The 15,000-nt window shown below is 39.8% G+C and overlaps 2 protein-coding genes across 3 annotated transcripts in view; both read right to left on the minus strand.

Annotated features, from left to right (window-relative positions):
* LOC138971309 (uncharacterized) overlaps positions 1 to 15,000 on the minus strand; it is a 77,273-nt gene that overhangs the window by 43,134 nt on the left and 19,139 nt on the right. The window lies entirely within an intron of this gene.
* Positions 9,404 to 15,000, minus strand: part of LOC138971306 (uncharacterized) — a 13,527-nt gene continuing 7,930 nt past the window's right edge. Inside the window, exons 3-5 of one of the 2 annotated variants that reach the window (XM_070344024.1) lie at positions 14,123 to 14,282; positions 12,315 to 12,373; positions 9,404 to 11,956 (exon numbers count right to left, since the gene is read on the minus strand). In XM_070344024.1, coding sequence (XP_070200125.1) covers positions 11,601 to 11,956; positions 12,315 to 12,373; positions 14,123 to 14,282 — 575 coding nt within the window. In that variant the 3' untranslated portion in view covers positions 9,404 to 11,600. Of the gene's footprint in view, positions 11,957 to 12,314; positions 12,374 to 14,122; positions 14,286 to 15,000 lie in introns of both variants that reach the window. The other variant, XM_070344023.1, reaches the window with a different exon arrangement.

Consider the following 15,000-nt stretch of genomic DNA (forward strand, 5'->3'; position numbering starts at 1 on the left):
CTTTTTTTCAATGAGATATTAGGGCTTACAAACGGATATGCTTTATTTTACGATCTTATAATATCAATAACAGCTCATTATATAGTATATTTAGTACTAGAGGAATACCCGGCTTCGCCGGGGTGAATCGCGAGACAGAGACAGACAGCGTGGCGGTTCATCACAATCACCTTTGCAGGCGAAGTCCTGTCAAACGGGATTGAGAATTTTAGAGCTTATTTCTTAGCCCTATATTATCTGTTGTGGCTTCTCAAATGCCAGAACATACAGACAGACAAAAGCCGCTAGACCCCATCACAAACAGAACTATACAATCCACAGGTTTTTTCCCACACACACACACACAAACACACACACAGAGAAGCCGTATATATATATATATATATATATATATATATATATATATATATATATATATATATATAAAACATCAGAAATTGTGAAAGAAACAATTGAAAGTCAGCAGAGACTTTCTTCCGAGATTTGTTAAAATCTCTTAGCAGAGATAGAGAGAGAAATAAGTATCCCTTCACAGACAGCCTATTGGGAGCATCAGATCCTCCTCAAGGGGGACCGAGATTTACAGAGCAAAGTCCCTTAATAAGTGGGGGACGTATCGCAAGGTAATCTAGTCCTGAGGAGGACCATTGTATTTGTACCTAGACCAGACACGTGTTTCGACACTATTGTGTCTCATCAGTGGTCAGGTGGTACTGATGGCGAGAGTTGTCAACCCATGGTATCCAACTAAGAAGCAAACCATTCTCTGAATGGTAGCTTCTGTTGGCATGGGAGACTACCCTCATCTGACAACCCCAAGAGGATATCTGTGAAGGGAAACACTTTGATTTAAGGCCAAAGTGTAGAATTGATATTTATTAAGAAAGAATTTAGAAATTTAGACAAGTTTTAACCAAGAAATTAGGTTAAAACAAGGGAAATTTGAAAAAGCCTAAAGGGAGGTAACTCTGTACCAGCCTGCAGATCCAGAAATGGATACGCGAACAAGTTAGATCTAATTTTGAAAAGGTTAAACAGGAAAAGCGGTCAACTTTTCACTGCTGTTCAACACAGGACTTGGTAAAGAAGAAGTTTTCTGCTTTATTCAATTGGATCGCTTTAAAGGCGATGCAACTTTCACGGTGACCACATTATAAAACATCAGAAATTGTGAAAGAAACAATTGAAAGTCAGCAGATATATATAAGTTACATATATATATGTATATCTATATCTATAAATATATAGAGATAGGTGAGAGTGTATTTTTCGCGTGGCTATAAATTGATTCGACCTTTTCACTTTGACAGTAAGAACAACTTACGGGTGCAAGGGAAGCGTTCTGGACAGCGCAGTGACATTCTAAAAATAGTAACTCAGAAACGGGAATTTGGTGTGAACGGCGCGAGACAGACAGACAGCGTGGCGGTTCACCACAATCACCTTTGAAGGCGAAGTCCTGTCAAACGGGATTGAGAATTTTAGAGCTTATTTCTTAGCCCTATATTATCTGCTGTGGCTTCTCAAATGCCAAAACATACAGACAGACAAAAGCCGCTAGACCACATCACAAACAGAACTCTACAATACACAGGTTTTTGCCCACACACACACACAAACACACACACACACAGAGAAGCCGTATATATATATATATATATATATGTATATCTATATCTATATATATATATAGAGATAGGTGAGAGTGTATTTTTCGCGTGGCTATAAATTGATTCGACCTTTTCACTTTGACAGTAAGAACAACTTATGGGTGCAAGGGAAGCGTTGTGGACAGCGCAGTGGACAGCGCAGTGACATTCTAAAAATAGTAACTTACAAACGGGAAAGCCACACGAAGGAAGGGAGATAAACGCAAAACACTGGAGAAGATAAGGAAGAGTTACTTATAATGGTGAAATGAACACAAAAACCAAAATCGGTTCAGCGCTGCGCGCTGAGAGCACGTGTTGAAATATCTCATCGATGATATTGTGTCCGGGGTGTAGCTGAATACGGTGTCCAAATTTGAAAAAGATCCACCGAGAACTTTGGCGTTGTGATGTGGTGTAGCGGCTTTGGTGTGTCGGTATGGGGGCCCGGGTAGCTGAGGTGGAACCAAAATCGGTTCAGCGCTGCGCGCTGAGAGCACGTGTTGAAATATCGACCAGGTTGTGTCCTGTCCCGGGTCTACCTGAATATGCCCACCAAATTTGAAGCAGATCCATCGAGAACTTTGGCCGTGCATCGCGAACTCACACACAGACACACACACAGACACACACACAGACACACACACAGACACAAGTCGTATATATATATATATAGATATATATCTATGTTATATAAAATATTAAACAGTCAATCAGTTTATTAAATAAAATCCCCCCCCCCCCCCCCAAAACAAAACAAAAATATATATAAATTATATATTTTTATTTTTATTTTGTTATTTATTTATTTCTATTTTTTATTTTATTTTTTTTAGTCTTTTTGAAGAGTTAATTTCTTAATGAACACTTGTAACTTTCCGTGAAATGTATTCATAAAAAAATGTATCTCTCCAGACAAGAAGCAGTCAGTATGTTAGAGCACTTGCGTCCCTTTTTTCATCAGATCTTATGTCCTTATGCCACGTGAAGACTGGTCTCATATGAGATGGTGAGCTGTTTTGACGGAAAGGACTGTGCCTTTAACTTAGAGGGATTCCCAACCCTCCTTGTTTGAGTTTGCTGTAGATGAGTGGATCACATGCATGCACACACACACATACACACACACACACACACACACACACACACACACACACACACATACACACGTTTCTTGACGAGTTTGTCCGCACTGTGCAAAATAACAAGCAACCTGCTCATAACCAGTACGTACGCAAGCACAAGCACGCAGAAAAACAAGTAACTCAAATAGTTTGTTTTCCTGCTGGTAGGCGTTGCAATTGTTTTTCCAGGGTAACGGCCTTTGTTTTATATAGGTAACAGGAAACAAATGTTGAATGTGAAGACTATGACATCAAAAATGTAAGCAGAACATTTATGTTCTTCTCCATTGTTGCCAACAGTACAAGTGATTGCATATAGTAATGAAGTACATGTGTGTATGTGTATCGCTTTATTAGCATAGCTTCCACATGTTTCTCCTTTAAAACAAAAAGAACCTTACCTTTTCTTGTAATTAAAGAGCAAGTTAAATGTATACAGTACATGCCGTTTACATACAGTATGCCACGATGAAACAAAAACGGAGCAAATTATGCTTAACAACTAAACAAAGCACACACAACAAGTTGAACAACTAAAACCTGCAAATCCGTCGAATACAAAAATTGAATTAAGCACAAACACAACATGTACTTAATCACAAAACAAAATCAAAATACTCCCAAAACAAAATCAAATAAATAACAAAACAAAATCAAAGTAAATGTAGCTTCACACATCCGTCTACTCAAGAGCTTCCTAAACTTTACTCAGATTACCCTTCCAGCGCATGTAAGACTCCTCGATGTACTTGCGCTTGCTCATGAGATTGTACGCAATTTCCTAAACTTCACTTAACAAATTGGCATTTAAATTCAACGCAAACTAACAATGACAGAAATATTCCTTTTGTCAGAATTTGAAACACACTGTACGTACTACATAGATGCTGAAGCATTCAATTTCATATCAGAAATAAGGACATTACAACTACACAAAAACACATTTCAATTAAGGAAGTTATCATACACAAAATATGCAATACACAAATTAAACGTTTTGAAAGGTCGTTGATGGATTGTTGATTATTGTATGTGTCTATTGTAGTTTTTTTGTTTTGAGAACCCTTGGGGTCATCCGACACCGATTCAGCATCGACCTTATATCCTGTCGTGTTGTCGGCCTACTCTTTAACAAATCTTCAAATGTAGTTGATGGATATAGCGAATAACTTTTTAACTAGGACGTAATAAAACTAACGATACAACAATAAATAAAGCAGTCATGAGAAGAAGAAAACAAAACAAGAAGGACATTTAGTGTCATGATCATCATATGTACAAAAATTAAGCTCCGGTATTTCAAAACTCTGAAGAAATGAGTGGCATTCTGAAAGTTACTGTCGACATACAACATAAAGTTGTATGGGACGGCACAATTATGAACATGAAATCAGTGCATGAATTTGAACACTGTCAAGCAAAGTGTTAACAAGTTGCGTAAGGCAAAATAACAACATTTAGTCAAGCTGTCGAACTCACAAAATGAAACTGAACGCATTGCATTTTTTTCCGCAAGACCGTACACTCGTAGCATCGTCTGTCCACCGCTCGTGGCAAAGGCAGTGAAATTAACAATCCAGATAAGCGCGGTAGCGGTTGCGCTGAGGACGATAGCACGCTTTTCTATATCTGTATTCTTGTTAACTCTCTGAACGTATATGTTTTTGGAATCAGAAACCGACAAGGAATAAGATGAAATTGTTTTTAAATCGATTTTGGAAATTTAATTTTAATCATAATTTTTATATTTTTGATTTTCAGAGCTTGTTTTTAATCTGAATATAACATATTTATATGTTTTTGGAATCAAATAATAATGAAAAATACGATAAACGTAATTTTGGATCGTTTTATAAAAACAATAATTTTAAGTACAATTTTCAGATTTTTAATGACCAAAGTCATCAATTAATTTTTAAGCCTTCAAGCTGAAATGCAATACCAAAGTCCAGCCTTCGTCGAAGATTGCTTTACCAAAATTTCAATCAATTTGATTGAAAAATGAGGGTGTGACAGTGCCGCCTCAACTTTTACAAAAAGCCGGATATGACGTCATCAAAGACATTTATCAAACAAGTCGCGTAAGGCGAAAATACAACATTTAGTCAAGTAGCTGTCGAACTCACAGAATGAAACTGAACGCAATGCCATTTTTCAGCAAGACCGTATACTCGTAGCATCGTCAGTCCACCGCTCATGGCAAAGGCAGTGAAATTGACAAGAAGAGCGGGGTAGTAGTTGCACTAAGAAGGATAGCACGCTTTTCTGTACCTCTCTTTGTTTTAACTTTCTGAGCGTGTTTTTAATCCAAACATATCATATCTATATGTTTTTGGAATCAGGAACCGACAAGGAATAAGATGAAAGTGTTTTTAAATTGATTTCGACAATTCAATTTTGATAATAATTTTTATATATTTAATTTTCAGAGCTTGTTTTTAATCCAAATATAACATATTTATATGTTTTTGGAATCAGAAAATGATGGAGAATAAGATAAACGTAAATTTGGATCGTTTTATAAATTTTTATTTTTTTTTACAATTTTCCGATTTTTAATGACCAAAGTCATTAATTAATTTTTAAGCCACCAAGCTGAAATGCAATACCGAAGTCCGGGCTTCGTCGAAGATTACTTGACCAACATTTCAACCAATTTGGTTGAAAAATGAGGGCGTGACAGTGCCGCCTCAACTTTCACGAAAAGCCGGATATGACGTCATCAAAGACATTTATCAAAAAAATGAAAAAAATGTTCGGGGATATCAATCCCAGGAACTCTCATGTAAAATTTCATAAAGATCGGTCCAGTAGTTTAGTCTGCATCGCTCTACACACACACACACACACACACACACACACACACACACACACACACGCACAGACACACACACATACACCACACCCTCGTCTCGATTCCCCCCTCTACGTTAATATATTTAGTCAAAACTTGACTAAATATAAAAACAGAAAAACAGGTCTGGGGATATCATATCCAGGAACTCTCATGAAAAATGTCATAAAGATCGGTCCAGTAGTTTACTCTGAATCGCTTTACACACACACACACACACACACACACACACACACACACACACACACACACACACACACACACACACACACACACACACACCACGACCCTCGTCTAGTCCCCCCCTGTATGTTAAAACATTTAGTCAAAACTTGACTAAATGTAAAAACCAGCATACTTGAACATAAATGGATGCGATAGATGGAACAACAACAAAATAAGAGGTAAGAAAGAGTCATGTTTATGACCGTCAACCACGGGGGATAACCGGCTATACAGTGGTAAGCTGGTGAACAGTGGTAAACACTCGATTCGGCCTGCATTTTCCCGTTTTACCACAAAGTTGTTGATTTTTGTCTGGATTAAAGGTGAGCTACTGCATCTGCGATGACTAACTTTGTTTCGAAATGCATAATATGTTGAAGAAAGATTTGTGTTTTCCCGTATTTGAATGTTAAAACCAGAAATCGTGGTGACGAAGCACCGGAAATGGCTGCTCGGTGGGTTTCAAATGTAGAAATGCGCTTGTTTTTACAAATACAGCTTGTATTCAGCTTCGGTACGGGAGTCTTAGTGACAAAGGAGTCATACTTGATGCAAAGAAGTGCTATTGTCGGGTTGGAATCATCCGTTAGAGCGTGCAAGCAAGAGGCGGTCAAATATGCGAGATGATCGTACACCGGGTTGAAGACCGTCGGGAATGGGGCAGCAGACGCATAATCCGGTTTGATGCATAATTTTCTGTTAAACTAGACATTCGAACACTCTCTCTCTCTCACTTCCTCTTTCTCTCTCTCTCTGTCTCTCTCTCCCTCTCCCTCTGTGTCTCTCTCTCTCTCTCTCTCCCTCCCTCGACTCTCTCTCTCTCTCTCTCTCTCCCTCCCTCCACTCTCTCTCTCTTCAGTCTCTCTCTCTCTCTCTCTCTCTCTCTCTCTCTCTCTCTCTCTCTCTCTCTCTCTCTTTCTCTTAGCAGTCTCTCTCTGTTTCGTAACTGAATAGTCGTAGGTTGCTAAAATCCCCCCTCCCCCGACTTACCTTCAATATAATGTTGAATTGGAGTGGCTATCCGTTAGCCAGCCAGCATAGAACAATACCTTGAGGGGGAAAGGAAACACACGGTCCTTAGCGGATGACTTTATTCAGACAACGAAGTCATTCGGCGCTCAGTGTTTTCCGGGTAATTTTGGACGAGTCCATCTCTCAACATAGGGGGAACTCATGTGATCCAATATTATAATGAGCTAATACAAAATGCTGCGGAAAAAATGTTAGAAGTCTTTTCTGAAGTAAAACAACAGCACCGTTTTACCGCAGCATTCTTTATTTAAATTTTACTGCACTGAAATGTTTTCCTGCGAAAAAAAGAGGCTTCGGCGGATGATGACATTATTCAGAAATGCTGCAGAAAAAAACGTTTTTCTGCAGTATTTCTGTTTTCCGCAGAATAACTGAATGAAATCATTATCCGAAAAGGATAGGTAGTCTCTGTTTCCGCGGCGTTTTGTCCTTCTCATTATGACATGAGTTCTCCATTTGTTGAGAGATGGACTCGTCCAAAATTACCGAGAAAACAGCGCCGAATGATTTCGTTGTCGAAAGTTCAAAGTTGCAAAATTACGCTGGTAACACACTTACCTGTCCGCAGCATTATCAAATTTGCATAGACGGACGCAGTAGTTCACTTCGTTTTCGATTTGCTTAAAAAATTATTCTCGCTTCTGATTGGGCCACTGTTGAGCAAGCTATTATATCCCCGAGGGGGGGGGGAGGGGGGGGGCGGATACAAACGCTACTTTACAAGATCGTTAGTTTTTCTGGGTAAAAAAACTATTACAGGTTATTTGTAAGAAAAAGGTATTCCCAATAATGCTGCATAAAAACATGTAAACATTATGTTGCGGAAAAACTACTTTGAGAGGGAAAGGAGGCACACCGTGAGGATGTCATTGTCCTTAGCGTATTATCCGTTTTTCAGCTTTTCTGCGGAAAAACAGTAATGATGTAGAAAAAACCGGTTTACCTGCAGCATTTTTGAATAATGTCATCATCCGCAGAAGCATCGTTTTTTCCGCAGCAAAACAGTTTTTCCAACAAATAATGCTTACATATTTTTCTGCGGAATTATTGGGAATAACTTTTTCTCAGGAATAACTTGTCAATCAATCAATCAGTATGAGGCTTTTATCGCGCGTATTCCGTGGGTACAGTTCTAAGCGCAGGGATTTTTTTTATAATTTTTTTTATGCAATTTATATCGCGCACATATTCAAGGCGCAGGGATTTATTTATGCCGTGTGAGATGGAATTCTTTTTACACAATACATCACGCATTCACATCGGCCAGCAGATCGCAGCTATTTCGGCGCATATCCTACTTTTCACGGCCTATTATTCCAAGTCACACGGGTATTTTGGTGGAAATTTTTATCTATGCCAATACAATTTTGCCAGGAAAGATCCTTTTGTCAATCGTGGGATCTTTAACGTGCACACCCCAATGTAGTGTAGACGAAGGGACCTTGGTTTTTCGTCTCATCCGAAAGACTAGCACTTGAACCCACCACCTAGGTTAGGAAAGGGGGGAGAAAATTGCTAACGCCCTGACCCAGGGTCGAACTCGCAACCTCTCGCTTCCGAGCGCAAGTGCGTTACCACTCGGCCACCCAGTCCTAAGGAGACACACTTGTGACAGTTTTTTGTACCCAGAAAACACTGAGCGCCGAATGACTTCGTTGCCTGAATAAAGTCATAATCCGCTAAGGACGACTACCTCCTAACCGTGTGTCTCCTTTCCCCCTCAAAGTATTCAAGTTGCTGACTGGCTAACAGATGACAGCCACTCCTATTCAACATTGTATTGAAGGTTAGTCTGGGGTGGGGGGTGGAGGTGGGGTTAGCAACCGACGACTATTCAGTGACAGAACAGAGCGAGACTGCTGAGAGAGAGAGAGAGAGAGAGAGAGAGAGAGAGAGAGAGAGAGAGAGAGAGAGGGAGAAAGAGAGAGAGAGAGAGAGACAGAGAGAGAGAAGGAGGGAGAGAGAGAGACAGAGAGAGAGAGAGAGGAAGAGAGAAAGACGAAGTGAGAGAGAGAGTGTTCGAATGTCTAGTTTACATACATTTTGCATCAAACCGGATTATGCGTCTGCTGCCCCATTCGCGACAGTCTTCAACCCGGTGTACGATCATTTCGCATATTTGACCGCCTCTCGCATGCACGCTCTAACGAATGATTCCAACCCGACATTAGCACTCCTTTGCATCAAGTATGACTCCTTTGTCACTAAGACTCCCGTACCAAAGCTGAATACGAGCAGTTTTTGTAAAAACAAGCGCATTTCTACATTTGAAACCCACCGAGCAGCCATTTCCGGTGCTTCGTCACCACGATTTCTGGTTTTAACATTCAAATACGGGAAAACGCAAATCCTTCTTCAACATATTATGCATTTCGAAACAAAGTTAGTCATCGCAGATGCAGTAGCTCTACTTTAATCCAGACAAAAATCAACAACTTTGTGGTAAAACGGGAAAATGCAGGCCGAATCGAGTGTTTACCACTGTTCACCAGCTTACCACTGTATAGCCGGTTATCCCCCGTGGTCAACTGTCTTACAGATCCTTCACATACCTTTAGTGGTGACAGCCAAACAAAACTGTATGCGGTTTGCCAGTTCGCATCTCCCGCAAACAAGTAAATAATTACCATTTCCCGTGAACCCGTTCTTGGGCTAAAGGCTGTATGTGGTGTGCCAACATGAACCCACATACCATCTTTTAAAATTGTCTTACGTATACTCACACACAATGTCTGGAGGTAAAGTACCCAACACATAAATACTTCTTCCTCTTGCCGACACTAATAGACTTCCATGTAGGCTTTTGACGTAATCAGTTCAAATGCGGGACCTGATGTGAACCTGGTCGAGGGCGACTTTAGCCTGCCGAGTGGCAGTCAGACATTAATTCGTAAACAAATTGTAGTTTTTGACTCATTGCATGAAAGACAGTGAACCTTGGTATGATTTCAAACGAATAGCTGCCTGAGGCATGACTGCAAGCCCTAGGGGCTCCATGCACCTGGACTTGACAGATCCAGTAATTTTAAGTTAGCTGTTGCTTTTCGGGTCCAGCGGACCATAATAGGCCAAATCAGGACCCCAGTAATTTTAAGACTTAGACATGTTAAACATTAGATCTCAAAAGAGGAAGCCTTACAATAGGTGTATATTTACACACTAAACGAACAGAGAGAATCAGCATGGTAAAAGTACAGAAATATAAATAGCAAAACAGTGCACCTTAAACCAGTGGCTCACAGATAGCCCTATAATACAAGCTACGTAGATAACCAATAATTGTGCAAATGCCGGAACGCCCGAAGACAACCGCTATTTGTCTTGTTTATAGCTACTTTCACTTTTGCTTTTATATTGTCACAATGCATGCAATATGTCATGTATATTTCCGTTGCTACCCGCTTGCTATCTGGTGGGATAGGTTTTTCCTAAGCATAATCATCATCATCATCATCATCATCATCGTCATCGTCATCGTCATCATCATCATCATCATCATCATGCATCATCATCATCATCATCGTCGACGTCGTCGTCGTCGTCGTCGTCATCATCGTCGTCGTGGTGGTCGTGGTTGTGGTGGTCGTGGTCGTGGTCATGGTCATGACCATCAAGTCTGACGATTAGAACTGTCCTATGTTCATTGGGCATCAGACATTTCCTCAAGTGATGGTACCATTATATAACAGTCGATACCCCGTGTTTAGTCCCACATGGCACGGAATGTGCATGAGTTTGTTATATTTTAGTTTTGACTTCTTAGATCCTACAGTTTTAATATAGTTTGAAAAATTCGTGCGACCAGGACTAAATAAAATATGTCGAGGAACGGAAGTCGGGACTCATGACACAGGAGAGTGAAAGAAGAAAATCCACTCTGTGATTGATATTCACTGGATTATTCAGGATAGTTTTGGAGCAGTTTTGAGCAAATACATGCAAGCGTTTCTAAATTACAGTACAGAAAATGTCCCTCGAAGTGTTAAGGTCCAATTCGTAACACAACTTTCCAAAATGGCTCAATATGTGTAATATCTTTAGACTGTAATACACAGTAGGCCTACAGGATGTGACAATAGTGGCAGCAAAACAGTAGTGCTATCATATTTACTAAGCGTATTTGATCATGCAATACAACGTTGTGAGAAGAAACAAATCTTCGCAAAGCTTAATAATACTGATCAAGGCAGCAGCAATTTGCGGCAATGTGACGTACATTATAATCCATACAGTCAAGTAACGCCTAAATTGAATCATTGCATAACTAGTCTAAGTAGTTTACACACGTTTGAGACAGTTCATAAAAATATGCAAGTGATAATCTCCCCAGGGGTAAAAGTAATGATATGCCATACAAGCAACCAATGACAGTACAGGTTATAATTTCATAGACACTTTGATATGACATGACTTAAACTGGAGCTCGGTGTGCTTTGCAAAACTCAGAAGAATGCATAAACCATGCCTGAAAAGGGCGTCATTTTACCAAAATTTTAATGAAGATCGAGGCTGGACTAATCCGTACCCTTTACGAGTTAAGAGACTCTGTCTCCTACCTCAACAAAACATCTTGCATTTTCGTGTACGCAAAAAGTAAAGTACTAAACATAAGCAGACTACAATGACAGAGAAAACAAACCCAGGCAAATCCTTGAATAATCTGCAAATATTTGAAAAATAAGGCGCCGTTTAGTTACCAATATCTGTCATTGCTGACTAATTGTTGTAAGCGTGATTTGCATCGTTTTGCTTACGAGGCTTGCCGAGAGCGGTCTTCGCCACGGGCAGTTCATAGCCATCAGTAATTCTAGTGCAAGCAAACAATGTGTCGTAGGGTTTGTCATCTCTGTTGTCATTGGTCGGTGCTTCATAAATGTTTCTCTGATTGGTCAGTGTTTCATATGGCCTGCTCTCGTCGGTTCCGTGCGAAATGGGTTCGTACTGGTTGGTTTGAGTGGTCAGTGAATCGTCCGGGATGTCTGCGTTGTTCTGATTGGTCAATCCACCACGTAGGTTTACTGGTGTCAAGTGCATGTCCGTTGCTTTTGGCGATCTTGCGGGGTTAGCTTGCTCTGCAATCAAGACGATGTAGAATGCGTGATGTAATCAGAAGTGAAATACATATATTTGTTCATTCATAAGCGTGTGTGCAAAAAATGTAGACGTTTTGTTATAAAGTTTGATACGGAAGCTATTACAACCAGTGATTTCCATTGTGTTTAATGTTACCAGTATGCTACAGCCACTCTAATTAAGTAGGAGTTGTTGAATTTGATTTGCATAGTATCATGTCTTCTAATAATTGATTTAATTGCACTGTTGTGTACGTGATTGTATTGTATGGTATGTATTTATATCTATTGTGTTGTATTGTATTATTCATTGTTATGCATTGTAGTAGTGTACTTTATCGTCAAAACTGTTCCTTACCTGGTCTGTAACCGGCGTTGGTCACAGCTTGGGATGCCCCACTGCCCAGCCCAGGTGCTCTGTGAAAATAACATTTACATAACATTACTCGAATTCCAAGCCGACATCACTCGAGAGGGTACATCTTCAACAAAATACGGGACAATTTGGCGTCACGTAAAAATGCCGATGATAGCACATTTTCCAATTGACGTAATCCGGAAATAACTTGCGGAAGAGTTGCGCCCCGCTTTAGGGAGACACACACTAACACGTGGTCTACCAGTTAAAACCACGATTGCAGCGAATAGCTGACTCTGATGTGTATGCTATTCAATGTCCACTCGATATGACTCCATAACTTTTGAAAATATACACATCGGAGTTCACGATTTGTTGCAATGATTGCTTGCCCTGAGTGATAGGCGACAACGTGTCTTGTTTGAGGTCACGGACGTTTGGAAAACACGTGTGCTTAGCAATCACTGCAGGCCAACGCCAGGGATTCGTGGCTCCGATGTTTAGATTTTCGAAAGAAAAAGGCATCATATCGAGCGGACAGTGTACAATATACACATCGCAATCAGTTATTCGCTTGATCGTGATTTTTGACTCACATGCGAAGCAAAAGTGAGTCTATGTACTCACCCGAGTCGTCCGTCCGTCCATCCCCCCCGTCCGGACGTCCGTCCGGCCGTCCGGAAAACTTTAACGTTGGATATTTCTTGGACACTATTCAGTCTATCAGTACCAAATTTGGCAAGATGGTGTATGATGACAAGGCCCCAAAAAACATACTTAGCATCTTGACCTTGCTTTAAGGTCAAGGTCGCAGGGGCCATAAATGTTGTCTAAAAAACAGCTATTTTTCACATTTTACACATTTTCTCTAAAGTTTTTGAGATTCAATACCTCACCTATATATGATATATAGGGCAAAGTAAGCCCCATCTTTTGATACCAGTTTGGTTTATTTTGCTTCAAGGTCAAGGTCACAGGAGCTCTTCAAAGTTGGATTGTATACATATTTTAAAGTGACCTTGACCCTGAACTATGGAAGATAACTGTTTCAAACTTAAAAATTATGTGCGGCACATGTTATGCTTTCATCATGGGACACATTTGGTCACATATGATCAAGGTCAAGGTCACTTTGACCCTTATGAAATGTGACCAAAATAAGGTAGTGAACCACTAAAAGTGACCATATTTCATGGTAGAAAGAGCCAATAAGCACCATTGTACTTCCTATGTCTTGAATTAACATCTTTGTGTTGCATGACCTTGGATGACCTTGACCTTGGGTCAAGGTCACATGTATTTTGGTAGGAAAAATGTGTAAAGCAGTTCTTAGTGTATGATGTTATTGCTAGGTTTAGTTATTTGACCTTGACCCTGAAGGTCTAGGTCATGTAAAGGTCAAGGTCAAGCATGTGAGTCGTATGGGCTTTGCCCTTCTTGTTTAACTAGTCGGCCAAGTGTTATTGTTTGTCACCCTAAAACGGGGCGCAATTCTTCGATAACGCTTGGCAATCCTGACTGAGTTAATTCCGAACGTCTATTACACTTGAAGCCCAGAGTAGTGCAATCATGGGGTGCAAAGCTTGCGTGGCGTCCATACCTGTGTTATTCTGACTCTCGTTTTGCAAGTGTGTAATGGTGTTGAAGTCATTGCAGTATCCCACAGACTTTGTTTTGATACTTTTTTGTATACGTAATGTTGTGCTTTTTTATACTCTCGTTTTTTCTTTATTTTTCCTTTCAATTCTTCCTTTCCTTTCCTTGTTTACGTATTGTTCTCCTTCTATTGGTCAAGCAATTTGAATCACCTTTGATTTCTCTTGGCGCCATTTCTTCGACGTACAACAACGATGACGATGAGGATAACAGCAATGACAACCACAACGACTGCGACAACGACGATTGCAACCATTTTGCCTGTGTTTAGACCTTCCTCATCTTCAGTTTGCCTGTCTGAGGGGACGCTCACTTCTGCGTCGAAACGACAACAACAACAAAGCAAGTCGCGTAAGGCGAAAATACAACATTTAGTCAAGCTGAGTCGAACTCACAGAATGAAACTGAACGCAAAGCACTTTTTCCGCAAGACCGTACAATCGTAGCATCGTCTGTCCACCCGCTCGTGGCAAAGGCAGTGAAATTAACAATACAGAAAAGCGCGGTAGCGGTTGCGCTGAGGAGGATAGCCCGCTTTTCTATATCTCTATTCTTTTTAACTCTCTGAACGTGTTTTTAATCCAAACATATCATATCTATATGTTTTTGGAATCAGGAATGGACTAAGATGAAATTGTTTTCAAATCAATTTCGGAAATTTAATTTTAATCATAATTTTTATATTTGTACTTTTCAGAGCTTGTTTTTAATCCAAATATAACATATTTATATGTTTTTGGAATCAGAAAATGATGAAGAATACAATAAACGTAATTTTAGATCGTTTTATAAAAAAATTATTTTAATTACAATTTTCACATTTTTAATGACCAAAATCATTAATTAAATTTTAAGCCTCCAACTGAAATGCAATACCTAAGTCCGGCCTTTGTCGAAGATTGCTTTGCCAAAATTTCAATCAATTTGATTGAAAAATGAGGGTGTGACAGTGCCGCCTCAACTTTTACAAAAAACCGGATATGACGTCATCAAAGACATTTATCATCTGGGGATATCATACCCAGAAACT

Source organism: Littorina saxatilis, linkage group LG7, assembly GCF_037325665.1.
Source record: "Littorina saxatilis isolate snail1 linkage group LG7, US_GU_Lsax_2.0, whole genome shotgun sequence".
Lineage (NCBI taxonomy): Eukaryota > Metazoa > Mollusca > Gastropoda > Littorinimorpha > Littorinidae > Littorina > Littorina saxatilis.